This window comes from Phodopus roborovskii, unplaced genomic scaffold (genome assembly GCF_943737965.1).
Source record: "Phodopus roborovskii unplaced genomic scaffold, PHOROB, whole genome shotgun sequence".
NCBI classification, from domain to species: domain Eukaryota; kingdom Metazoa; phylum Chordata; class Mammalia; order Rodentia; family Cricetidae; genus Phodopus; species Phodopus roborovskii.
Window position 1 is genome coordinate 8533762 of NW_026126416.1, and position 27173 is coordinate 8560934.

A 27173-nucleotide genomic window follows, 5' to 3' on the forward strand; every position below is an offset into this window, starting at 1 on the left:
GACAAAAGGCAGCAGACACTGCAGGGAGGCTCATTGCAGGTGTCTAGCCAATTTTGAACTCACATTTTTTGTATTTTGAGTATTTCATAATAAAATGACCCAGGAGAACTTTGATCTTTGATTTATATTTATTGTATTATGAGCCAGTATAATTGAGCCTAGTGTTTTTCTCAGACAGATGTGTAGCAATGGTTAATACAGAGCTATAGAGGAACAAGGCACACAAGTGCCTGGGCCCTAAGCTTGCTAACTACTGAAAGCATGGCATGTGTTTTTTCTATCCACCTTAGTATGTACAGTAGTTACTGTTCTGTTGCTGTAAAGAGACACCACGACTAAAACAACTTATACAAGCATTTAACTAGAGGCTTGCTTACAGTGTCAGAGGGTAAGTTCATGACCATACTGGCAGGGGCATGGCAGAAGACAGGCAGCCGTGGCACAGGAGGAGTAGGTTGCTGAGAGCTAACTTTTTGTCCGCAAGTTGGAGGCAAACTGACTGGACTTGTTGTAGGCATTTGAAACCTCAGAGCCTACAAAACCTCTAGTGACTTATCTCCTCCAACAAGGCCACACCTACTCTTTCCCAAAACAGTCCCATCAACTAGGGACCAAGCATTCCAATATGAGCCTATGGTGGTCTTTCCCATTCAAACCACAAGTGTGCTTTCAGAGGCTGCAGTAGCTTACGCCCCTGTGATTCTCCAGAGAAAATGATGGGTGGACTCACTCAGCAAATCCATAACACCTTGCCTCCCTCTTTAGAGAGCAGGTTAGTGGTCAGTGCCCACTCCTCTGCCTGAGGGCTGAAGTCCTGTGGAAAGCCTTGCCTGTATCTCACAGGCTTGCTGCAGTCTCCTACTCTTGTCTCCAGGCCAGAGATCACACCCACCTCTTGTAGCAGGCTGATTCAAAACCAGATGGCAAGAGGTTAGTTACCAGAAGAGGATCTTAGGGTGGACTTACAGAGCTGTCATTTCTGAGCCTAGACTGGGTCATCTCATTAGCACTTGATAGTCAGTGTTCTGGCAGAATAAGAAGGTGACGCATACGGTCTAAGGCTACCAGGTCTTATAAATGAAGCTTGTTGTAATTGGACATTTCACCACCTTTCTTCTTCCTTCCTTCCTTCCTTCCTTCCTTCCTTCCTTCCTTCCTTCCTTCCTTCCTTTTTTCTTTCTGCATCCTAAGGTGTCTCATGTTTGCTTCTTTCCACTCAGTGCAAACTCTTTAGAATGACATAAGCAGTCTCTTGCTGCCCAGTTGTGTTTTCTATTCTTTTCCTCTGAATCACAGACACAAACCTTTGCTAAAACATGAATCTCCTTTCAGTAATTTCATCATTACCAAGACTGCAGTGCAAGGTATGTGCTATTCCAAAGGTGCTCTGCATATGTTGGACAGGGAGTTTATATGATTTGCTGCTTTTAGAATTGGCAAAGATACTATTTTATGTATCATTTTTGTTAACTTTCCAGTTGAAAAGTTAATGTTTTCAAGTTTGGAGAATAATATGGATAAAGTCCTGACTGCATAGTTGCTAATTTCTTTTATAGTAGTCAGCTTAGAAAAAAAAATTTCTTTATGAAACATTGGGAAACACTTTTTCTCTTCTTAGCTTTTTCCATATTTTATATGCCTATTATGAAAATTTGAATAACATGAGTAAACATGAGTGTAAAGTAAAAAAATCTTTTAAAATTTTGCAGTCCCTTATTCATTGCTGGTATTTAGGTAAGCTTTCTGTCTTATTTGTCCACATTCTCCTCTATCTCTTGCTCTCAGTTTTGCTTATGAGTATACATACACAGACACACTCACAGAGTTTTATACGAGTTAGCATTATACATAATTCAATGCTGTGTATTTTATGAAAACATTTTAGACATTGTTTACACCAGGACGGAAGGCTCACATTATCCTTACATAGCTGTATTGTATTCTACTAGGCTCCCATAAGAAACTATCTGCTACTACCATAGGTTGTCAGTTTCAGGCTTTTACACTCTGTCAACAGTATGTATGCCTAGGAAGGCTTCCAGTGACCAGGATAAGGGTCTTTGTTTACTTGTGTATGAGATACCACAGAGGTCACTAATTAAGGCTGCGGACAGAGCAAGAACATCATTTTGATTTTCTAGAGGTAAAGACAGTCCTTTGGGGAAGACCACTTAAAAGTTTGTTAAGTTAATTTCATAGAAAAGCCATCCTTTTAACCTGTCCAGGAGGAAGGTCATTCCAATTGCATACTGTCTCTGATATACCCTCCTAAAATATGGGGTCTGGGGAGGTGACTCGGTGGATAAAGAACTTGCCCTACAAATTCAAGGACTGGAGTTCAGATCCTTAGAATCCACGTAAAAGCCATGTAGTCATAGGGCCACAAATAATCCCTGAACTAGTAGAGAGGTTGGATTTCCAGAGCAAGCTTCCTTGCTACATTAGCCAGAATTAGGGAATCAGTGAGGTCTGGTTCTGTGAGAGGCCCTGCCTTGATAAATAATGTGGAGAATAACTTCAGGTATCTACAAACGTGTACTCATGTGCACCTGCATATATGGTAACACATACACACATATCTATACACTACACTTATATACATACAAAAATGTAAGAGAAAATAAGCTACTTTCTAGACCTTCCCTCCCCCCCCCCTTTTCTGGATTTAAAAACAAATCTGTGGCTTATGCGACATCCTGTAGGTTTTGTTGTTGTTTTAAGCACTATGAAACAGTGCACTTACAGGTCAGCTTCCCTGCAGTCTCCTACCACTCTTTGTTAGTGTGGACCCAATCAACTGAGCAATGGGAGCCGAGCAAGGTGGTGATGGGAGATGTCATTCTGTAAATATGTTTTTCATACTGGTTAATGAATAAAGCACTGTTGGCCAATAGGAAAGCAAGATAGGCGGGACTAGGAGACAAGGAGGATTCGAGGAAGTAGTAGGGAGGAATCAACATGGAGAGACTGGGGAAAACAGAGGTCCAGGACCGGTAAGATAAGACCACGTGGGAATACTTAGATTAATAGAAATGGGTTAATACTTAAGACAGAGCTAGCCGATAAGAAACAAGTAACTGGCCAACAGCATTATATCAAATACAGCGTCTCTCTGTGTATTATTTGGGGCTGGCGGTGAAAAACCTACTCGTAACAAGGTGGGGGTCCAAACCTGAAATGAACTGCCCTCTCTGACCCTTCCTCCTACAGCAGTAAAGACTGTACCTGCCTTCTGTTGCTCGAGGCTTACTTGAGTCATCCTATGCAGAGCTGTTTTGTAGGCTGTTATTATATTATTAATAATAGTTATTTGACATAGACATTACTTGAAGGCCTTCCCTGCCTTCTTCACCACTTTTTTTGTTTCCTTAGCTGTTGAGGTAACCACTTAGGTTTTGTTTTACCTATCCTATTTCTTTCGCTATAACATATATCCAAGACATATCCCTCCGTAATATAAGCTGACCCCAGTCCAGATTAAGATTCTTTTTTGATTTTTGTCTTTTTGAGATAGGATTTCTCTTTGTAACACTGACTGTACTGGAACTCACTCTGTAGACCAGACCAGGCTGACCTTGAATTTAGAGATTTGCCTGCCTCTGCTTCCTGAGTGCTGGGATTAAAGGCATGAGCCACCACTGCCTGGTTTCGGGGAGCTTTTTAATTGGTACTAGTATGTATTTCATATTTTATTTCAAATGTCTGTGTACAAGAATATTTTTGGCTGTAACTAAGAGAAAACTGATATAAATGAATAAAAGGAATTTTTCCTTCCTATATAAAGAGGCCCTTGGGAGCAGTAAGCCAGAATGAGATGATCTAGCTGTTCTGCAGGGTTGGCAGTCTAGGCTTCCAGCCTCTCTGCTGTGTCACCCTCAGTGGGGCAGATCTGTGCTCAATATCAGAATACCCAGAGCCACCCAGATGGACTGATACCCAGAGGCAGATATGGCCACTTCTTGTTATGTCCCTTAAAGAATCATGAGTATTTTCCCAGTACCTCTCTCAGACTTCTGTTTAAATGGATCAGCACTGTGCCATAGGGTTTGGTCCATGGTAATCATTGGCAGGGGTTATGTTGCCATCACAATTGGCTCAGTCACATCAGGCCCACCCACCATGTGTGGGGTATAGGCCACCCCTTTCAGTGGATACAGCTCTGTGAAGGCTAATCCCTGATAAACTCTGTTAGAAGAGTGGGGGCTGTTTGTCGGATGGGTAGATGAGGTGAGGGAGCTGAAAAGAAGCAAGAGCGTCTGCTTCAGGCTGCTCTCAACATTTTTGTATGAAGTGCCGTGGAGCCCTTAGGAAATTGATAGAGTAACAGTAAAGTATGATTCTAATGTATGTAAGAAACAGAACTATCAAAGAAGCCAAAAGATACATTTGTTTTTTTGGTTTGTTTTTCCTACAAATTACATTATGTATTGTATAGTTTAGGTCCCAACATGTCTCCATTTTTTTTCTGATGACCTAGGCTACTGGAACTCAGGCACAGGATACATGTGTATTTTCTCTTGATCTTGGGAGCATTGCATAGTGGCCATTGTATTAACAGTGACAGTTTCCTTAGAGCAGGCCAGCAGAAGCCTGTTTAGACTAGGTGCCTTTATCCCGTGGGTGGTCTAAAGTGTTAGTTACTATGCATTATAAATCACATATGCTGGACTTATCCTCTTATAGGCATTAAGTTTTGTTCGTTTTGTTTATTTGTGTGTGTGTGTGTGTGTGTGTGTGTGTGTGTGTGTGTGTGTGTGTGTGTGTGTGTGTAGGTGCCTGCAGAGGCCAGAAGAGCTGGAGTTGTAGGAAGTTGAGGGCATCCCAATGTGGGTACTAGGAACCAAACTCTGGTTCTTTGCAAGAACAGCACATACTTTTAACCTCTGAGACTTCTCTCCATCCCCTCGTATAAACATTTTTAAAAACTCAGTTGAACTAAGGATGAAACAGATTAGGATATTATGTAGTAACTGTGAAAGAAGAACAAAAGAATGGAAGGGCTGAGGGACGCGAAAGGGCTCTTAAAACGGTGAGGATGGTGAGATGGCTCTGGGTAAAGACTTCCACTGCCAATAACTTAGGTTTGATCCCTGGAACCCACATGATGGAAGGAGAGAACCAACTCTTGCAAGTTGTCCTCTGACTTCCATTTTGTACATTACTATGTGTAAGTGTCTTCTCCCCCCAAAAAAGATGAGCCATGGAAATTAAATTGGGAATGAAAGGAAATGAGGACTTGAGTACAACTTGGATAGTGACAAGATGGTAGATTCAAGATTTGATTCATAGACCTAGTAGTGTTGGAGTTGTTGGGGTTAGGGCACCAGGGGTGGACAGGAAAGATAAGGAATGGCAGGAAGTGGGAGAATGAATCACTTGAAAGGAGGCTTAGGAGGTGGGTAGTAATCACCATGTCTGGGCTCTGACTGTGGGTGTGGCTGGTAGAGGTGGAATGCCTGACAACTTCATTAGGGATGAGGAAGCCAGGCGTCATCCTGTAAATGTTGAAATCACCAATAATGAAGACGGGATTCAGGCCCTACAATCTTTGGAGAGTGCACTGGGGTGGAAGAGACAGTGTGCCTCTCCATTTGGGGGTGGAGTGGTCGTTGGTCTAAGATGTGATGAGCAGCAAAGGAGCTTTTTGTGTATGGGAGAAAAGAAGGACCCAAATGGCTTAGTAATTGGTGTGTGTGTGTGGTTGGTGTTGGGGGAATTTTGGGGTGTGTGTTTGCAGAGTGGGGGAGCAGTGAAGTGCCACACTTCATTGAGGGCAGATGACATGTGAGTTTATGAGGAAGGTGAAAACCTCACATGGTGACTGTAGGGGATGTGTTCTTAGGGGATTGCCAGGTTTCAGGCAGAGCTGAGGGGATAGCTATGTTAGAAATGTGGTAGAAGAGAGATTTGTTGAGTTAGTTGTTCTGGCAGTCGTAGGTGGGTGGGCTGTGCGAGGGACCTGGGATGAGATTCAGGGGTATCCAGAGTTGTGTAGTATTGATATCTAAGATGCGCATGTGAGAAGTCTGAGGTTCTCAAGAGAAGAATACAAACCTGAGGAAGTCTAATGTGCAACTTGGGAGTAGTCCTGGATGATTGCAGCCTTAAGGTTTCTTAGGCAGTTTATGGTTGCCATGTAAGGGAGAGGGAACAGGTGTCTTGCAAAGAACAAGGAGAGGTGCCTCCTGCTCCAGTGGGTGGAAGGGTTAAGAGAGGAGGCAGAATTATTTGAATATATTATTAGTTATTATCTGAGTGATTTGGGAAGCAATTTCATGTCAAATATGTCTAGTGCCTAAAAGTGGATGAGGTTGGAAGTATTGTACTACGTTAGAATTTTGCAGAAATATGAAGTCTCATGTGTCACAAAGCATACTTGTGAAACAAACTTTGGTCTTCTGCTTCTTAAAGCTTCACAGAAATTGTATTTGTGTCTGAAACTAAAAAAAAAAAAAAAAAAAAAAAGATGTACAGAAAAAGAGATAAAAAACAGTAGAGAAAACTAAGATATGGAGCAAAGTTCAGAGATGGGGTTTGTTTCTGACCTGGTGTTTTTATTTACCTTGATAAAGGGAATCGGTAGCTTGGAGGAAGTGCTTTGTTTATCTTTGTTACAGGGTCTCACTCTGCAGTCTCTAGGTTAAGGCAGTTATCCCTCCATGGGGGATATGTTCACAAAGTCCTTTTGTGCACCAGGGATACATCCTGGCTCCACTGTCTGAGGTCCCTTAGACTGCTCAGTCCTTCTGTCTGAGACCCATATTCAGGGGAGCCTATAATCTCAGAATTCTTAAGGTGGGGTGGTAGGCAGAGAGAAGACTGACCTGGGCAGCTTGTAAATCAGCTATCCTGGGGCAGGCATTAATGAACATCCAAAGGATGTTCTCAAACAAATGGGAAGGCAAGAACTGACAGTTGGGGTTATCCTCTGACCTACACAGGTGACTGTTGCATGTAGCAGGCATAAATGCCTTTTTGTAAATAAGTTTGGTGGTAATTCATCATCCTAATTATCAAGCATTTTACTTATGAAAAGCAAAAGAGAAATTGATATCCATTCATTTAAAATCATATAGTAGCAAGCTTAGAAGCTTTGCTGTTGAACACCTTTCCAACCAGATATCTTTCTAATATATCAGACTTAAATAATAGATGGTGTATAGATATGAGCTTATTTTAAAAAGTGAATGTTGACAATAGTTTAAGGGATGAACATATGTTTATGTTGCCATTATTTTGAGAATTTATAGAAATTTATTTTCTATAATACCTGTAGAGTAGGTATCATTGCTTGTTGACCTGTTTTATTAATTTATTTTGTATTTAGATGAGATTGAGCATGGTTGGGATGGTATGGCCATGGACTTATTTTGTATTTAGGATAGAAGCCCTCATCCTTTTTTCTTAGTTGGGAATCTTTTTGATCATTGTTGTAATAAGTTTTGTTTTGATTTTAAAAACAATTCATTTTCTTGTTTGCTGCGGCCTTTAGAAATGCTTCTGTCTCATCCACAGGAAGGAATTAAGTTGTCAACCCTCCCTGAATATCTAAGTTCTGCTGACTGATAATTTATTCAGCAAGCATTTATTTAATGCCTAACCTTTATGTGCCCGTCTTTTTCTGGAGACTGAGGCATACAAGCAGGCTGCATACATGAAACCAGAAGACGGGGAGCCAGGCTGGAGCCCCTTCCTGCTAGCGGACTTGGGGAGGTAAACAGAACTTAAAGGGCTGTGCTGCTGCCTCTCAGTCCCTCCTGTATGGGGTGCTCCCACCCAAGCCTCAATCATATCTGTTTTAAGCCTTCAATCACTAGGCCCAGAGTCTAAATCTGACTTGTTTTCCATTGTATGAATCTGTATTTCCACCCACGTAAGCGTTTTTTGTTTGTATATAGGCAGTACAGGAAACACGGGTTCTTTAATTTTATGTTTTTGACTTTTTGAGACAGAGTCTCAGTTTGTATCCCAGACTAGCCTTAAACTTGAGGCAATTTTCTTGCCTCATCTTCCTGATTGCTGGGGTTATAGGCATCATCCACCACACAGAGCTGGTATGGGGGCATTTTAAGAGTCTTCATATAAAGTCATTTGTCAGGAATGGATTTCTTTTATAATAATGATAACTTGAATGTGGAAATGCAGTCCTTCCTTGGATGCCATCTCCTGTTCCATGACAGTGAAACTGCTGAGTCTGGAAAGGCTTTCTGCTATAGAGCTGGCTTCCTGTCCCAGATAAGCTCCTGTTGTTTACCTGTGATAGCATTTTACAGCACTTGACTGCAAGCACAGGAGGTGCTCAGATGGACCAGTTGATGTCACCAGGAGTCCTTCCCTGAGTCAGGTCACTGTTGACAGAAGGTTTGTGTCACAGTGCAGGCTGTGCTATTTGGGTGAGTTTTCCCTACTCTTTTTCCTTTTATCTAAGGTGAGAGCACATTGTCCTTGAGGGACATCTGTTATATTGGCCAGCCCCCTCCCCCACCCCCAACCAATGGAGTTGTTTTGCACCCACTTTCTTTTTCTGCACTAGTATTTCCTTATGTTTCATAACAACCCATTCTGACCTCAGCAGCTCCCAGGAGCCCAACATCAACAAGCATCTATTTTCCACCCTCCTGATGTTGGGTCTGTACTGCCTAGGGCAGTTCTGCTTCTGACTGCAGATTGTCTGGGGTTGGCTCTAGCCTCTTGGGTTGGGTCCAACTGTGTGCTCCTGTGTTTTCTTAGTTCTCTTCCATCACTAATGACCTCAGACTTTCCTAGCCAGTACTGTTCTGAAAGCGCCACCTACTGAAGCAGACCAGGAGATCAGCCTGGAATCACTGTGAATGAGCACAATTTATAGGTGTGGTGGGGGAACCGATAGTGCGTGGCATCTTTACATCAGGAAGAAAAGAGGGCACCTACCTAGGCAATTACTTAAATGTGAAATCAGAATCCTATCAGCCTCTAAGGCTAATATTGGCCAATAAAGCTAACCATACTAGGCTTATCACTAGTGCCGTACATTTCTGACAACAAAATTCTCACACTTGTGTCCGCCTAGTTTATTGTACATTATTTTCCTTGTTCTCTCTCTTTCTCTCCCCCTTCTGTGTGTGTGTGTGTGTGTGTGTGTGTGTGTGTGTGTGTGTGTGTGTGTATGCATGCATGCGTGTGTGCATGTATGTATGCATGTGCTGTGTTTGTATGTGAACTTGTATATGGACACCCTCTTCTGGGTGTCCCCAGAGGTTGACATTTGGTGTCTTTTCCTATTGCTGTCCACTTCATTTTATTGAGACAGGGTCTCTCACTTAAACTGGAACTTGTTGTTGCAGCTAGACTGGCTAGCCAGCAAGCCCCCAGATCTGACTGACTATACCCAAAAGTGCTAGGGCTATAGGTGTGTGCTGCATCTGGCTTTCACATAGGTGTTGGGGATCTGAACTCAGTCCTTAGGGTTGCTTGGCAAGCACTTACTGAGTCACCTCCCCAGCCTCAGGTTTCCTTGTTCTTAGCAAGTGTTTCTAAACAATCATTTAGAATTCACTTGTCTTTTTTTACTGTCACAAGCCTATGGTTTTGATCATCTGGCCTTTAGTAAATTATTCAGAGAATTGAACTAAAATAGAAAATACATACAAATGCATGTCCAGAACTAGGTGACTCTTAGCTCTGGGGTGTGGGTATAGGAGGGCTAAGGGCTTGAACTTTCTCCTCTTCTTTTGAGTTCAGCTGGACTCCTGAGTGAGCTAAAGGCTCACCCTCCTAACTGAAGAGCAATAGAATCGCCATTGAAAAGGATTATGTGTAGAAGGAGATGGAGGGAGAATTGGCCTGGCTTCATGGCTATGCTTGTTGGCAGTACTGACTGTTGTGTTGGGATTAAGTACTATTTAATATGGGATGTTCTCATTAAGGATATGAATTTCTGAGTCATTAATTTGATGGCTTCATACACAGGTGAGGTTGTATTATTTCTTCCTGGTGAGAGAGCTTTGCCAGGAGCTAGGTAATTATAAAAAACAGCTAACATTTATATGATGCCAACTGACATTTTACAAGCATTCTGCATATGCTTATTTTCTCATCCCTGTAGCCCTGCAGGATAAGGACTGTTGTTCATCCTGTTTTTCAGATGAAATTGTGGAACAATTTTATCCCATTTGTCTCAGACCCTGTAGCTTCTGCTCTTGAAGCCAGACATAGTCTGCTCCAAAGGTTTTTCCCTTAGTCTTTGCTGTCGACTTCCAGCTAGAAGTAGAGAAAGAAGTGTCAGTATATAGAGTGCAGAGTTTGGTGTGCTATACAGATTACCTTTGAGAGATAATGGGAAAGTAATGCAGCTTACTGGCTGCTGATGGTGAAGGAGAATGAGTAATTAAGGGTTACTTCCAGGATTTAGAACTGACCTCAAGCTCTACAGAGCTGTCTGGCATTCTTTTCCCTGTGGTTTTTCGGAACTACTTGGCTGAGTTGTCTGGTGGTAATAAGACAGCATGCTAGTTTCCTTGTCAGACAAGGAGGATGGGGAGGCCTCCCACCTGGCTCTGTCCGCTCCTGCCTCCTGAAGCTGTGAGTTGTCATGCTGCTCACCACTCTTGCTGACTGTTGACTCTGCTCTGCCTTCTTACTTTGAGCACTTCCTGTTCTTTTTCCTGTGGTTTTTCTGCACATCTCCAGGGGGCCATTTATTTCTTCTAAATTCCTGATCTGCCTTCTAGTTTTGATTTGAAGTCAGAAACTCAGGCAGGAATTGTACCCAGGCCCTAACTTCCTAACTTGCTTGTTATTTTGGACAGATCAAAGGAGATCATTTTTTAAGGGTGCTCCCCACCCCACACACTGCTCCATCTCCTTCACAGTGTTGTAGTGAGACTAGAATAGAATAACTCATGAAAATACCTTGTAAAGCAGAAAGCAGACAATAAATATATGCATTATTAATATCCCAAACTTGCCTGTGTGGGGTTATCTACTTCTTGCTTTGGTATCCTGGCTGTTGTTGGTTATGTTCTCTTGTTTATCTTGATGGCTTTGGCTCTTACTCTCTTTGTATTTCTAAGCACTTGGCAGAGTGCTGTTTGGCATTGATAGGGCACAATAAGTGAATGAATTAATCAAAAAAAGCCTGTCTAAAGAAAGTTTGTGGTTATAAGGGTCCCTCCTTCCTGAGCAAACCCACCCAACATACCTCTTCTTGAGGTGATTTTGCTAAAATATTTTGTTTTAACCCCATTTTTTTTTTCAGGATGCAAAATTCTAGTGCCTTCTGTAAGACCTATCTTTATTCTGTATTCTCTGGATCTTGGATTAGATGTGCAAAACATTTGATATTCAGACTTTATTCATTCACTTAACAAATGGGGAGCCCAGGTCTTTTCCTGGGGCAGAAGGGGCAGCAGTGAACCATAGGTGGAATTCCTGCCCTCATGCAGTTTCTGTTCTAGTGAGGGCGCCAAATGATACAGACATAACTGGGTAAGTGGACTTTTGGCTCATTTTAGTGCCATCTTTGATGAGAACTCTCAGGACAGTGAGGAGTCCTGAGCTGGTGTAGATAAACTGAGTAGTGTGTTACTAGTGCTATGCCTGGCTTAATGTGTACTGGATGACCTTGTAGGTAGCTACTTGTCCTGCCAGTGAGAGCTTTATGCTCTTATCAACAAGAAATACTTTAGATGGTTGAGGAAGAAGGTGCCGCTACCTGGCCTTTGGTTTCAGGAAAGCATTGTGTCTATATGGAAGCCCCTCAGTTCTCCAGGCCTGTCTTTGTTCTGGTTGCTAGTATTTTAAATGTCTTGGCATCAGGGCCAAGGGGTAAGGTGGGAGAGTTGCTGATCATCCAGTAACCTTTCTGGGGTATATTGATGCTTCTTTACCTGTACCTCCCTGCTAAGGGAGTGATTTGTTTCCCTGTGGCTTCCTGAGTCTGAAGCCCTTTCACTGCAAGGAAAAAAGGCAGGAGATGGGATGAAAAGTACAGAGTGACACCTAGGACATTTGTGGTTTTCTTTGAGGTATTAATCAGTGATCTCATTTCTGAAGGATGAGGCCAATCTAGCTATAGGATGATCTGGGAGTCAAGCCAGTCCCTGAGGGGATCCAAGTAGAAAATATATTTGAGAACTTTGAGGATTGTAAAGACATCACATAGGCTAGAGTGTAGGGCCTGAGGGGGACAGTCATGTGCAGTGGAGGTGGTTATTAGGGACAATTGCTCAGTTGAGGTGCAGACAGCCTGGCAGTGGGGTGACATGTTTTAGCCTGACAGTGAGATGTGACTGGACCATCTGTGCTTAGTGCTCTGGCAGAAAGGGCATTTAGTGCCAGGCTCGCCACTGGGTGTGAGCTGTAGTTAAAACATTCACAGTCCTTCCTGCCAGTCTGGCTGCACCTCCACTGTGTGACTTCCACCTGTCCCTCCCCTGTCCTGGGACTTGTCATACTGCTTCATTCCTCAAGGCATGCTGGATTCCTGACTGAATCAGGTCCTCTCTGTGAGATATAATCCCTGACCTCATAGAACCTACAGTCCCATTCATGCACCACTAAACCCCTGAACCTAGCACAGTAGTTTGTTGATACTGTGTTAAATCAGTTGAGTAAAAGAAACACCTTAATTGGTCAAAAATAAAATAATGACTACTACTTACCTACTTACAAGCAGGAAGTCCTGAGGTCATCAGAACCTAGATGTCATGTTGCAACAGGCAGATTGTGAGTAAGGCTGTGGAGGATTCCTAGAGAGACTATGTTGCTCCTAAGAATGACAGTAGTCAGAGATGAGAATGTCCTTCAGTTGGAAGAGTGCTTGCTTAGTATGTGTGAGACTCTGAATTTGATCCATAGTACCACATAAAGCCAGGTATAGCACTGGAGAAGTGGAGGCAGGAGGATTAGAAGTTCAGGGTCATCCTCCACTATATAGGGAGTTGGAGGCCAGCTTGGGTTGTAGGCCTTGTTTTTAAATAAAACCAATAAACAAGTGAGTAAGTAAATACATAAAAAATGATGGTGTTCATGTGTGTGATGATAGTACTTTCTCTGTGCCTGTTTTCACCAAGGTAAATTTGTCAGCTACTGGGAGTCTACTGTTTGGTGATGTTTTATTTTGGTCAGTAAAAATAATATGAAATTGACAAGTCCTGTGAGTTTATAAACATCTTAGATGCATTGTTCTAAAGACCTTGTTAACAAAAAAATTTATACTAAAGGGCTTTCTGTGGTAGCCAAAGGAAGTCAGTTCTGTAGATCCATGCTGTTTTTTACTGTTAGCTCTATGGACTTGGGCATGCCGTGAGTGTGCCACATGGACTGCAAACACAGAACATGTTATTCTGTTAAAGATCGAATGGTACCATCAGTTTCTTTTCTTGAGTAATCTTTAGAATTTTGAGACTGTTTCTAATTTCCCTTGTATGTATAATTCTACAGCATTATAACCAGAAGATTGTAAATGGCACAAACAACATTGCTATCTTAGAAAAAATGGACAAAGGCTTGTAGGTAACCTCCCTTAGCTGTGAGGTTTTTGCCTGGGCTAATCAGGCCCCTGGAAAGAACGAACCCTATTGGGAATGGTAACTGTACCACCTGCTTCTGGCATGTAGTTCCTGATCTTAACAACACCATGTAGCACAACAGGAATTCTTGATCCACAGTATTGAATGGGAGGGATGGAGGGTAGGGCACCTAGGCGAAGGTAGAGGGCACGGAGCCCAATGTGTGTGACTGCAGGGATGTATTGGGAGGATGTGCTGGGTCACTTGAACTGGTTTCTCTTTTTGTGCCTAGAGCACTGTGGTGGTGGAGAGGAGGAAGGTTGATCTGTGTAAGACCCCCACCAGTTGCTTTCCAAATATCTAAGACCCATTCCCTCTTTGAGGCCCCTGTCAAAGCTGCTTCTTCCATGAACCTCAGCAGACCCACCCACTACCTCCAACCTTTCTGCTTGTCTGTGAGTGTTGTCCCCAATTAGTTCTGACCTTTTGTAGGCCTCACAGTTTTCTGCACATTTATGTGGTGAGTGGTACTCTCTGTACAGTTCTGACCTCTCTTGGGTGAATAACCAAGTGAATATGATTCTGGTTTTTCCTCATAAGGGAGTAAGACTAGCTTTATTTTCTTTCATTTCTGAAATGTTTGTGAACTTTTTGTTGTTGTTGTTGTTGTTTAATTATTTATTTGTTTTCAACACAAGGATTCTTTGCAATAGCTCTGGTTGTCCTGGAACTCACTTTGTAGACTAGGCTGGCCTTGAACTCACAGAGATCCATGTGCTTCTGCCTCCTGAGTGCTGAAGTAAAGACTTATACCCCCCACACCTGGCTATATTTGTGAGTTCTAATAATGATGTGAATGCAATCTTCTCTTTTCAGATAATGTGGATGCGAGTGATCTTAAGCAGTTTTTTGAGACCAACTATTCTCAGATATATTTCATCTTCTATGAAAATTTTATAACACTGGAAAATAGCTTGAAGTTAAAAGGTAAGCATTTCTACAACTCTTTCTTTGAGTACACAGGAAATTTCAGAAGTTATGTTGTCATGAGTCACAAGTTCTGCATTTTTAAGCTTTCTTTCTTCCCGGGCTTTGAGACATTCTTCTGGTGGACTGGTTGGCATCTCTGTGTCCCCTGAGTGTTCTCTTACACAGGAGTTAATTGTACAGCAGATGGCTAAAGGTAAAGTAGAAGGAACCCACTGAAGGCATGAATTACAAAGGGATAAATTATTTAAGGAGCAAGGGAGAAAAATAATACATGGACATTTAAAAAAAAATCCAGATTTAAGCTGAATTTGGTGGCACAAGCTGTAATCCCAGAACTGGGATGAGTTCAAGACTGGCTGGCCTACATAGTGAGATCCCTCTACAAAAGCCAAACACAATAATACAATACCAACAGCAAAACCACAGTCCATTAAAGGGGATGTGAAATGCAAGCAAAGCCAAGTGTCTCCTTTGTCTGTGCTTTCTTTTCTTAGAGGTTTTTTTTTTCTTCTAATTATCAATGAGTTTTGTTATGTATGTTTTCATATTTATGCCCATATGTAAAATATTCTTTGGAAAGCAGACCAGCTATGGATGGGAATTTGGGTGAGGGAATTGAGTAGTTGGGAAGCCAGACTATCCTTTCTTTCTTGCTGTTTCTCCTTGAGCATTACTTGGTCTGTCTGTGTTGGTTTCCTCCTGTCAGCAAGAAGCGGGTTAACAGATACACTAGGATTTCAGCACAGAGCTTGGCACATAGCACCTGGTCAGTAAAGACCTTTCCATTTCAGGTCATCTATTTGGGAAATTAGGAAAAACAAACGGAGGTGTTTCCCCCAGTCTCTCTCACCAACTTAGCATAACATTCTTCTGCTAGAGCCTCCAGCAAACATCAGCTGGTACTGTTAGCCATTCAACCTTGCCAGGCTGCTGGGAGATAGTTTTAGATCCTGCAGGCTAAGGACTGAGTGCCACAAGGCTGCCTCCTTTAATGTCAGTTGTAGGTTCTAGATTGCTGCCTGTGAAGCTACAGACTGACTATAATCAGGAGTCTAATACTCTCTTCTGAGTGTCGCTTAATTTGCTGGAGGAGTTAGCAGAATGTAGGGAAACAACCTTACTTGTTTATATTACAAAGTTTTTGTTCATATAATGCATTGCACAAGAATAATACAGATTTTAAAGGATGCTTACCAACAGCCAGATAAGGAGCTGTGTGTGAGATCTGGAAAGTTCTGAGCACAGGAACTTCCTTGCCATGGAGTTGGAGAACACTACTCTGCATGTACATGATGCATTCTTCACAATGTGGGAGCTCCCTTAGCTAGCATCTTTTGGGTTTAATGGAGGCTTCATTATGTAGGCATGATTGACCACTTTATTAGTCATAGGTGATGAACTCAGCCTGAAGGTTGTAGGTAGGTCGATGGAGCGGAAGTAGGATTTGAAGTGTACAAGAGCATTGCAGGTAGAGGACAGAGCTTGAGCAAAGGTAGTAAATGCCCTTAGGGCATGTGTGGGACACATGTTTCTTTTTCTTGCAGCACAAGGTTTGTGAATGAGATATGTAGGAAATCCATTATGTTTGTCAGGAGCCTTGACTTCCAGGCTGAGGAGTTGGAACTTTGTTTTTAGTTAGAGCCATTAAAACCATTAGTCTCTGAGACAAGTGTCCTGTTAAGTGGTGAGTGCATAGGGCACAGAGGTGAGTTTGGGGGCTGGTGCTGCCACCCATGTGAGAGCTGCTACTCTGCTGGACAACTGTCGAAATGGACACAACGAGGTGGTGGTTAAGGGAGAAGCAAGAGTTCCTGTGAGATGGAATACCAAATCAAAGATCCTTTCAGTCTGTATTTGAGGTTTGAGGCACTTATGGGACACAGGAACAATTGTTGGCTGAGTGGCAGAAATATAGGTTATCTGAGCTTAGGAGATGAGGGTAGAAGGTTGCTATTGCCAAGGGAGAATCTATATCAAGGAAAAGGGAATCAGCAAATACAGAGGAGAGAAATACATTAGTGGAAGGGTGTAGAAGGAGATTTTCTCCGTCTATCTTGGTCCCACTGGGCCTGCAACCGCTTAATGAAATAACCACTCTGAGACTTAATATCAGTTACAATTGTTCAGCCTGTGGCTCAGGTGTCTTACTGGCTAGTTCTCTCTTAATTACTAACCCATTTCTATTAATCTGTGTATCTCCACATGGCCTTGGCTTACTGGTGATATCGGGGCTCTTGACTCCTGGCTGCTACATGGCATCTGTCCTTTCTCTTCCTTCTCCCTACCTCTTTGTTCGGTATTCCCACCTAGTTACATTCTGCCTGTCCATTGGCTGAAACAGCTTTATTCATCAACCAATAAGAGAAACATGTAGCCACAACATACAGAAAGACATCCCCATCAGAAGGGTGTTAGGAAATCATATCACAGAAGTGCAGGAGAGAAATTTCAAGGCATGCAAGATCACAAAGTCTGATGATGCAGAAAGATGAGGTGCAGTAGGATTAGGAAATAAGAGCTCACATCTGACTGAAGACAGTTCTTGGTGAGGAACGGTCAGACGCTTAACAGGTGGACATGGAGCTGAGAGCTGTGGAGCTGGGGAAAGCACCCATGGAGCTGTGATGTGTAGACAGAGAGTGTGGGAAAGTTGCTAAGGGCTGCCTGCACCTTTCTGTAGGCAGCCTGAGGGGAGGTAGTGGATAGTGTTGGGGTTGAAGAAGGGAGTGAAGTAAACAGTAGAGAGACAGAAGCAAGTGCAGAGTGACCCTTTGGTCTAAAGAGAAAAGCTAGAGAATGAGTGTAGGTAGATTTGGGGGGGGGGCAGGAAAGAAAAAATGAAGGGCTTCCCGAAGTACCCCAATTGCTGTGATTGAACAGAAGTGTGTCCTGTTTGTGGAGGGGAAGGGATGTAGGTCAGTGTTCAGCGAGCTCTGCGATGCAGAATATGACTCAGTCTTACCAAGAGCTTGGGACTGTGCCTAGGATGCCAGCATGTGCTTTTATTAAGGTGTTTCTCAGTTTCCATCTCAGATTTGTAAGTTGGTATAAATCTTGAACTTAAGAAAAATTATTTTGGCCCAAAGGGTAGATATTCCAAATATGAAATGATCTGTATTTACTTTGTTAGTTTTGCTCTACTCCACTTTATTTTTACAGGTATATGGAGGAAAAAAAAGTCACAATTTTTGCATTCAATAGAAGTGTGGTAGCTCAAGCTGTAACCCCAGCACTCAGGCAGAAGCAGGAGGATCTGTGAATTCAAGGCCAGCCAGGTCTATATAGTGAGTTTGAAATTTGCTAAGGCTATATAGTTACACCCTGTTCACACACACACACACACACACACACACACACACACACACACACACGAAATAGTAGTGAAAAATTAAAATATCAGATATTAAAAAAAAACAACTGTCTAAAATTATTTTAAGTCATAACCCATTTTCTCTTCTTTCTTTCCTATTCTTTTTTTTTTCCACTTTTATTACATCCATCCTTTCAGAAAATTTGTGGTATTTCAAGACTGTATCAGTTATTCGTGCTCTAAAAAAGCACTCCCAAACTAAATCCTTGAAACAAACACCATTCCTCATATGGATCTCTAGGACTGTTAGAAAGTTCTTCTAGTTTAACTAGCTTATGCTTTTTGGTCAGCTGGTTTGGATGGCCTCAATCACATGTCTTACAACTGAACAGAATGCCTTACTTCTAACTGTGGAGATTTATCATCCAGCCAGCAGACCAGATTGGATTCCTTTACAGGATGGCCTCAGAGCCTCAGGATCAGCCATAGTGCCTCACATTTGCTATCACTTGGTCAAAGGTTATCCTGAGGCAGTTCAGATTCAAGAGATAGAAAAGGAGACATCTCTTTATGGTAGGGAGAAGACTGTGCCCGCTTTTGGAAGCTCTCACAAAGATTCAGCAATAACCAGTAGGAACAGGGTGGGATTTTTGGAATCTCTTCCTTTATTGCAGTCTGTATTGGAATACAGAAAGGGAAGGGTACCCTTCAAAGGGAAGAAAAAAAAATGTTTACTAGTAATAATGAAATAATTTCATGGTAACTTCAGGTTCCCAGTTATTTAGGACAAAACATTGGAGATTGTGGCTCTCTCTTCAGAATGTGTCAGTGACCCATCTCCTAACCCACATGGATAACACCAAAGCTTCTAGTATCTTCATCTAGACTGGTACTAGCCTTAGAAAGGGTCTCCTAGATTCCATTCTGTTCTTTCTCCTACTCCCAAGGTTCTTTTCAAAAAAGTAGCTGAAGACATGACTTCTGAGGCTTTAGTCCTCTATGTCTTTTCATTCTCAAATCACTACAGTGACTTTATCCTGTCCCCATCTGCCTTCCTTTGCCACACCCACTCTCTAAGCTTATCTGCTCAAATCTTCCCATCTTTACCCTAACCTTTGGGTCCTTCTGGCTGTTTCCTGACCTCTCAAGCATGCTCAGCCACAAGAACTTTGGTCCACTCTTCCTGCCTGGGGTGTGACTCCCTCATATTTCTGTGTAGCTTGCTTCTTTGCCCATGTACTTCTTTGCCTAGTTGTCACTTTTCCAGCAAACTATTTCCTAACTTCCCAACTCAGGATTGCATATTTGTTTTAATATTGCTCATTTGCTTTTGCTCATGCATTTTCTAGCTTTACTTATAGTTTGTCTTCTCCTGTCTTCCCCAGAGCAAAGTGTGTTGTTTGTTTGTTTCATTCCTTTGTCCTCAGAGCCCAGCAGAATTCCTGAGAAACAGATAGTTTTTAGTATTTGTAAATGAATGAATGATACCTCCTTCTTAGAGCTATGAGGATTCAGTTAGGCCAGGAGTCTGCAACTGATAGCTTACTTGACTTTTGCTATTGTCCTTGTTTTTGACAGGCTCTTGCTATGAAACCTAGGCTGGCCTTGAGTTTTTGGTGATTCTTGGCCTCCCACACTACCAGTATTACAGCTCTGGGCCACCATGCCCCACTGGCTTCATTGGATATATTCATCTCCGTTCATTTACATACAGCCTGTGGTAACAGAGTCTGATATTTGCAAGAAAGATCCGAAAAGCCTAAAATGTTTATCTGCTGATTTCTTAAGATAGATGACTTAAGCCACATGTGTAACAGAATGTCTGGGACATTCTGTAGACAGACAGTAAATGGTAATTCCTGCTGGGGGCACGTGGTACAGTTTTTATATTAATATTATCAAAAGGACATTGTGGGGCTGGAAGTGCAGCTCAATTGGTAGAGAGCTATCGTAGCACGCAGGAAACCCTGGTTTGGTTCCAACATCACATAAAACTGAGTATGGTGGACATCTTTTGTAGTCCTAGTACTTGGGAGGTGGAGGCAGGTGAATCAAAACTTCAAGATCATCCCTCAGTTACATATCAAGTTAAAGGCTAGCCTGAGCTACAATGAGACCCTGTCTCAAAAAAAAGATTAAAAAAAAAAAAAAAAAAACTAAAAAGAAAAAAAGAAGTGTGAAACTGTAGGATGAAGCAGACAGACTCTTCTCTTAGATGTTCACACTCTGTGCTTGTTAATATCATTGTTTGTCCTGTGCATTTTTACCATAATTTGAGCTGGTAAGTACCTAGTTAAGAAACAAGCTTAGAAAACATGGATATTATGTCTGAAGAGCTAGTGGTTGATATGGACTTGATGAGACAACTCGTCCTTCTTCCTAGCAGTACCCTCTCCCCCCAGTCTCAGTAGTTTCTAATTTAAGATGCTTTCATGTGTGATATTTTAAAGCTTAGGTGCTAGCATGCTGACTAATGTCTTTTTCTTAATTTTCAGGGAATAATAAGTCACAAAGGGAGGAGCTGGACTCCATCCTCTTTCTTTTTGAAGTAAGTTTGGTTATTATTATTATTATCTTTTCAGCTTCTAAAGTCTTTGTTAAAAAATGATACTTTATTCGATCCTTAATTTTACCCAAAGAGAAATAGAAATGGCTGTGCATGGCTGTACCCTGCCCTTTACCCACTTCTACGACAGATGCTGCTCAAAATGTTCATGGGATTTTGTACTAGTTAGAAGAGTAAACACATTTTAAATAGTAATAGCTTTTGCTGTCTTCCTTTCCATATGAACTTTTATGTGAGTTTTACATAAATGTCCTCTGTCCCCAATGACCTGTCTTACTGACATGTGAATCTGACATGCAGAAATTCAGTTTTCCACATATTTACATAATATTTTAAAAATTATTTATTTTTATGTATATGGATGGGGGTATGTTGTCTGCATGTGTGTCTGTGCACCACACATGTACAGTGCCCTTGGAGGCAAAAAGAGGTGTCAGATCGCTTAGGACTGGAGTTACAGATGGTTGTTAGCTGCCCTGTGTGTGCTGAGCTTGTACCTGGATTCTCTGGAAGAGTGGCCAGTACAGCTCTTAACAACCGAGACTCTTTGGCCCCTTGATAAATTATTTTTGATTACTGATTGGTTATGATTTTTGCATATCTATATCTTTGTGTACATATAGTCTTTGAAGCTAGAATGGGTTTTTTTTTTTAATTAAATTAGATTTATTTGTGTATATGTGCATACCCCATAGTTGAGCATGTGAAGTTTAGATGACAATTTGCTACAATAAATTCTCTCCTTCTATCATGAGGTTCTCAGGGATTGAACTCAGGTTGCCAGGCTTGATAGTAGGGCTTTACCTGCCAAACCATTTTGCCAGCCACTTGGCAGCATTTTTGCTTTTGAATGTTTTTGAGATAGGCTTTCTCTGTGTAGACCAGGCTGGTGTTGAACCTGAAGAGATACACCACCACATCCAACTTGGGTTATTTGCGCGCGCGCATGTGTGTGTGTGTGTGTGTGTGTGTTTGTGTGTTAAATATAAAATTCCTCTTGCCCAAATGTACTAATGTACTAAGCTAGATTATGGACACCAGAAGAACGAGACTCAGAGCTGAATTACAGATTTCTTTTTTTCTTCCTCTTCTTTTGAGAAAGGGTCTCTTGACATAGTCCTGATTGTCCTGAACTCTCGGTGTAGACCAGGCTGGCCTCGAACTCATAGAGATCCATCTGCCTCTGCTTCCTAAGTGTTAAAATTAAAGGGTGTGCCACTGCATCTGGCTTATAAATTAATTATAAATTAGAAATTAAAAGCACTTACTTATTTGATGTGTGTATGCACATTTCCCAGTGCACATGTGGAGGTCAGAAGACAACTTTTGAGAGTTGCTTCTATTCTTCCACCAAGTGGGTTCTGGGAGCAAACTCAAGCACCTTACAGACTGAACCACATAGTGGAGCCCCTGGATTATACATCTGAATGTTAATTATTCATAGTTTGAGGTGGTGTGTGCATAGTTTGGTATAAGAAGATAAACTGAAGCTGGACAGTAATGGCACTTTAATCCCAGCACTACTGAGGCAGAGGCAGAGACAGGTAGACCTCTGAGTTCAGGGACAGCCTGGTCTAGAGTGACTTTCAAGATAGCCAGGTTAGAAAAAGAAACCCTGTCTCAAAAGAAAAGAGAAAAGAAAAACTGTGTGTATGCACAGGCCAGAAATCAACTTTGGGTGTGTCCATCAGTAATCAGTTTGTTTGTTTATTTGCTTGTTTTTGAGCCAGGGTCACTTACTGGGACCTACAATTTCCTTATCAGTCTATGCTAGCTGGCCAGAAAGCTCTAGGAATCTTCCTGTCTCTGCCTTCTCAGGACTGGGATTACAAGCAGGTACTACCATGCTATGCTTGCTTGTGTGGAAAGGACTTTGCTAATTAAGCTATCTCCCCAGCCCAAAGAAGAAAAACTTTTGACTGTAAGGGAAGTCGAAATGTGCAGACCCAGCTAGCGGGGAGGCCGGGAAAGGGAAACTCTTCGTGGGTGAATTGTGAGGGGCTGTTTGAATGGAGTAATGTCATGGGACATTTCCACAGGGCAACAGGCCTTGATCCGTGACATTATTTTGTTGTGGTCTTTGTATTTCCTATGGTTGCCCTCCAGTGAATGAAACCTTAAATGCAAGCAAAGTACTAGTCTCTGAAAATGTCTAGAATTGGAATACACAAGTCATCATCAGATTAATGCAGAGAAAAAACTTGAAAATTTAAAAACCCATCTTTCTTTTATCAAATAATTTGACCAAATTAGAATGGAAAGAAGTTTATGTACAGAGCAGCTACTAAAATTATAGAATATGTTAGTCTTATTGGTGAATCATGATTAGATCTGGCAATTCTAATATCTGAAGTGTTTAGTAGTTTAAATATGTTGGTTATCTTCTAGCATTGTGGCTTCTTGCATCTGTTGTGAGTTCAATCTGAATCACACAGACTGGGTTTTTGTTAAGCCTTTCTTTATCTAGATGTGTTTGTTTCAGCTTTTGACAGGAATTTGGGAGTGGTTTCAATTAGAATTGTTTTTATATTCCTTGAGAGTTACTAGTGGAATCTCAGGATGAATACCCAACACTTCTGAGGGTAAGGCTCAGGGTCTGGAAGGACCAGACATCTGTCCATTACAGTGTTGGATCCTGCATTTTTCTTTGCTTGTAGAACACAGATCTTTTTTTCTACCCCATTTCTTTTTCCCTTCTTGCTTTTTTTTTTTTTTTTTTGGTCCCTATTAGTTTCTCTGAGTCCTCAAAACCATGCAATGCTTTAATAGTTATATTTGTTGTTTTTTTCACTTGGAACTAGTTGTTCCAAAGGTAGGAAGCCTTCAGAGATCCGAGTTCCTACCCTCCCACAAACCCACAAAGGAAGTTTTGATGCCTTTCTTCCTGTCCAGAAGCTCTACACTAGGGAGAAAGCTATTAGTGATACATTACTATTTACAGAGAATTAGTTGCCTATATAGAAGAACAAATATATATTATTGAAAGCTTCATAAAACTTTCACTTTACATAGTAAATATGGGTGAATAATGAACTTGTATTTCTTCTGTTTATGCTGTATGTTCTGCTCTAGCTTTGTAAGGTAGCTTGTAATTTGTACGTTTCACTCTGGTCACCTAGCAGTTTCATTGCTGTTTTCTCTGTTAGAAGTGGTTTATGATGTTTCTGAGGTGAATACTCATCACTGTGTAAATAATTGAGAAAGGCTTCCTTTAGAAGAGGTAGAGTTATTAATATGTTAAATTACAGAAGCGATCCTGTGCAGGGGTATTCTATAAATAAGAAATGGATTGGAAGAAAGTAGAGAATCAAGAGAATTGTGGAGTCGTGAAGGAGGACAATGTCAGAGAGCTAGTAGCATCTTGCCTTGATAAGGGGCCAAGTGCGGGGCAGCCTAGGAAGTGGAAGCAGTAGTTTTACAGTGTTATAAGCTGCTAGACAGTGCAGTGTTCTGGTGAGGTAAGTGATGGGCAGCTATGTTTGGAAGCTTAGACCATGAGTTCCAGACTGTGAGTAGTTGTACAGAGGTGAAGTCTGCGTTTGCCTCCAGTGGCAGCACATGTACCTCTGGAGTATGACTTGGCTACCTCTACTTGTATTATCATTAATTTTTATTCTTTTTTGAAAAGCATTTGCCTATCATTGCTGATTGTATCTAATGGAGATACAGGATTGCCATCTTATATTGATCAGAATCTGTTTTACAAGGACAATTCTGTTTTAATCCTTTCCTTCTGAAATAGATTATATCGTTCTAGGTTGGTTTTCTGTGTTGCTGTTGGTGGTCACATATAGGACTTTGACCTGTGAGTTATACTCCCAGTTTTCAAAGATTTTATTTTAAGTGTGTGTCTGTCTATGTGTGTGTGTGTGTCTGTGGGTTAGTGCATGTTAGTGCAGTATCTGCAGAGGCCACGAGAGCCCATCAGGTCTGGGATTTTTACCAGACGTGGCTCCTGTGAACTGAATATAGTAGGTCTTCTATAAGAGCAGTGTGTAGTCTTAACTGCTGAATCATCTCTCCACCTTCATTTCTCAGTGTTTATAGGAGAAAGATTGGGAGGTCTGTCGGGTGAGGTGACCTGTCTTAGGTTGCATAGATACTAAGTAGAAGCCCTGGGAATTACCTGTGTTCATAACTTATTGCCATGCTGTGAGTTCCACTATCATCCCACGCCTCTATTTGAAACATTCTGCCACAAAATATTCTGGATGGTGTCCTGTCCTCAAGCTGTATTCTGCAGGATATTTCTGTCAACTCATGCCCATTCTTACACATTCATTCATTCATTCATTCATTCATTCATCAGGCAGATGATGCTCCAGGCACATGTCTAACTACTGTGACTAGCAGTAAGCAAGACAGATGGTGCCTGTAGTCCTTTTGAAGCCTGTGCTAACAACATTCATGGCAAGCTGAAGAATTAATTGGGAAGAATGAACTTATATCAGAACCCCAGTAATGAACTTCTGAGTTAAGAGGATTCTGCCTGCCTTTTTCAGAGGTATCATTTGGTGGTGGCTCTTGAGGAAGTTATCTGCAGAGGGGAAAGAAAGGATGCTTAACATGGCGAGGAACCTGATGAGTGAGCCTCAAGGTCATATTGTCTTCTCTTGAGAACTATCTAGATGCAATCCCTGAAAGGTTGGTTATTGTTAGTGATACCTAGGATTTGTTTTCATTAAATGATCAGGCACCCTGATATGAAAATGACTATAATGAAGAAAGAGGTTTTAATTATATTTACTCTTCCCTTAAAGCAGGAGGCATGTCATACAGGGTCATAGAGGGTTTCACAGACATGAAATCAGCAGATAGAGAGGGCTGAGGGCAAGAATGGTCAAGACAATGTGAGCATACTAAGCAGAATTTAGGGTTATGAAGTTTGAGTCATTTGAGCTGACTCTAGGCTGGTTGTTCATATCTGGCCACTCGGTGATTTGGGAGGAGCCTCAAGTCTCAGAGTGTGAGAGCACAGAACGGATTTGGGATTGGTTGATCTTAGGCTTTCTACAGAAATTAGCTAACTCAGAGGGCCAGTCATTTCCTTCAGTGAGGCCATAGACCTTAATGTAAAACAGTCTGCCACTTTGAATTCCTTCCCTTTCCAGCAGAGAAATAGGTTGGTTTACAAGTAGTATAAATTTATTTAAAAAATAAGAAAATTCTTAAATTTGATAGTATTTTTTCCTCATTCTCCCATACTTGATTAAAACACACACAGAAGTTTCATTTACAAAGCCTGCATGTGTTCCAGACTAGAATTTTACCCCACCCCCATCTACACACCCACACCTATACACATCACAGAGTTTGAAATCATGCATAAATATAACACTAACACTTGATTTTTAGAATCCTTATTGTAAATTTTATCAAAATTATCTCCCAGATTAAAGCCCGTTTAAATCTTGTCATTGCCCCTGTAGACACCAGAATGAGCTCTTTCTAGTCTGTAAAATGAGGCCAAGCTGGCCTGCCCTTCAGAGCCCTTCATGCCCTGGGTAGTAGTGGAGCTTTCCCCCACATATGCCTTTGTCCCTTTCTGGGGAAGGCCACCCTCAGTGTCAGGCTCCTTTGCCTTGAACTTTTTGCTGTTTCTTTTTGCCTCTTAGATGTTGTGCCTTTCTTTCTTTAACCCTTTTCTTCCAGCCCACTCTTTCTGGTTCAGACTCACTGAATTCTTTGGCCAGTGTTGCTGGGGTGAGGGGTGGGGAGTGCTCATTCTTCCAGTGAACCTGCATCATAAGCCATAGGGTGTGACCATTTGTTTGTTATCTCTTAATGTGGCTATGCCTTAGTCTCTTAATGAGGCCATAAAGTTCTCCAGCCCAGTAGCCATTACTTACAGTTCTTTGTGTTACCCACTTGGTAATATTTATTGTTGGATCAAAGTCTCTTAAATTCTCAGCCTCTCTTTATTGTAGTTATTTGGTATTTTGCATTAATAGCATTCTTTCCCCCACCTAGAACTTGCTAGATAAAAGAGACAGGGGTCAGGTATATCTTAGTCTATCAGCTTGACAGCAATAAGCTGGTGACCTTGATAAAGCACTTAAGCCTTTCTTTGCTTTGGTTTCCATAGAGAGTCAAGGGTAGTACGAGGTGAACCTTGTGGTCTCTTTCAAGTGTGTTAATAGCAGAACTGCAATTGTAGCTTTGTTTGAAGTGTCCAAACAAGTTAATGGAAAAATCCTTTTTTTAGTATGAGATTTAGGCTTTTTCTATTTTGTTTTAAATTTTAAAATGATTCAACTCTGGTTAGAGTCCAGTTTTGTTAAATTTTACCTATTTTATTTATGTGTATTAGCTATTTAAGATTATTTTTTATTTATGTGTATGAGTGTTCTTTTTCATGTATGTATGTATGCATATCATGTAGTGGAGAAGCTGTGGAGTCTCCTGGCTACTTCACTTGAAAGGTCAAGTGGCTAAGCACAGGGTTAAATTTTCACCTTATTATAGGTCTATCCTTGTATGTGAGGGCACTTCCAAGAGTTAGAGTTTTACTGAAGTAGATGTCCTGGGCTTCTTGTTGGTACCAAAGTGCCATGGTTGTGGCCTGAGCATTGCTTGACTTGCATGGAGCAAGGAAACATGGCTTCAAAGCAGCTTTCAGTAAACATGAATGCTTGCTTTGAGATGAAAATGACAGCAATATAATGGTAAATCAAATTACTCAATACTTTATTGTATTGCTCCACCACATCCTCCAGCCCTCTTACCTCTCACCCTTACCCCAAGCTAAAGGATGCAACTCTAGTCACTCCTGGATGGGACACCATGTCTCTTTCCTGTCCCTCCTTTGATGGAAGGG

The 27173-nt window shown here is 41.5% G+C and overlaps 1 protein-coding gene across 2 annotated transcripts in view; it reads left to right on the top strand.

Annotated features, from left to right (window-relative positions):
• The window catches only part of Ralgapa2 (Ral GTPase activating protein catalytic subunit alpha 2), a 256297-nt gene that overhangs the window by 14714 nt on the left and 214410 nt on the right, over positions 1–27173 (top strand). For both annotated transcript variants that reach the window (XM_051183228.1, XM_051183229.1), the window contains exons 2-3: positions 14367–14477; positions 20286–20338. In XM_051183228.1, the coding sequence (XP_051039185.1) occupies positions 14367–14477; positions 20286–20338 (164 nt within the window). The remainder of the gene's footprint in view (positions 1–14366; positions 14478–20285; positions 20339–27173) is intronic.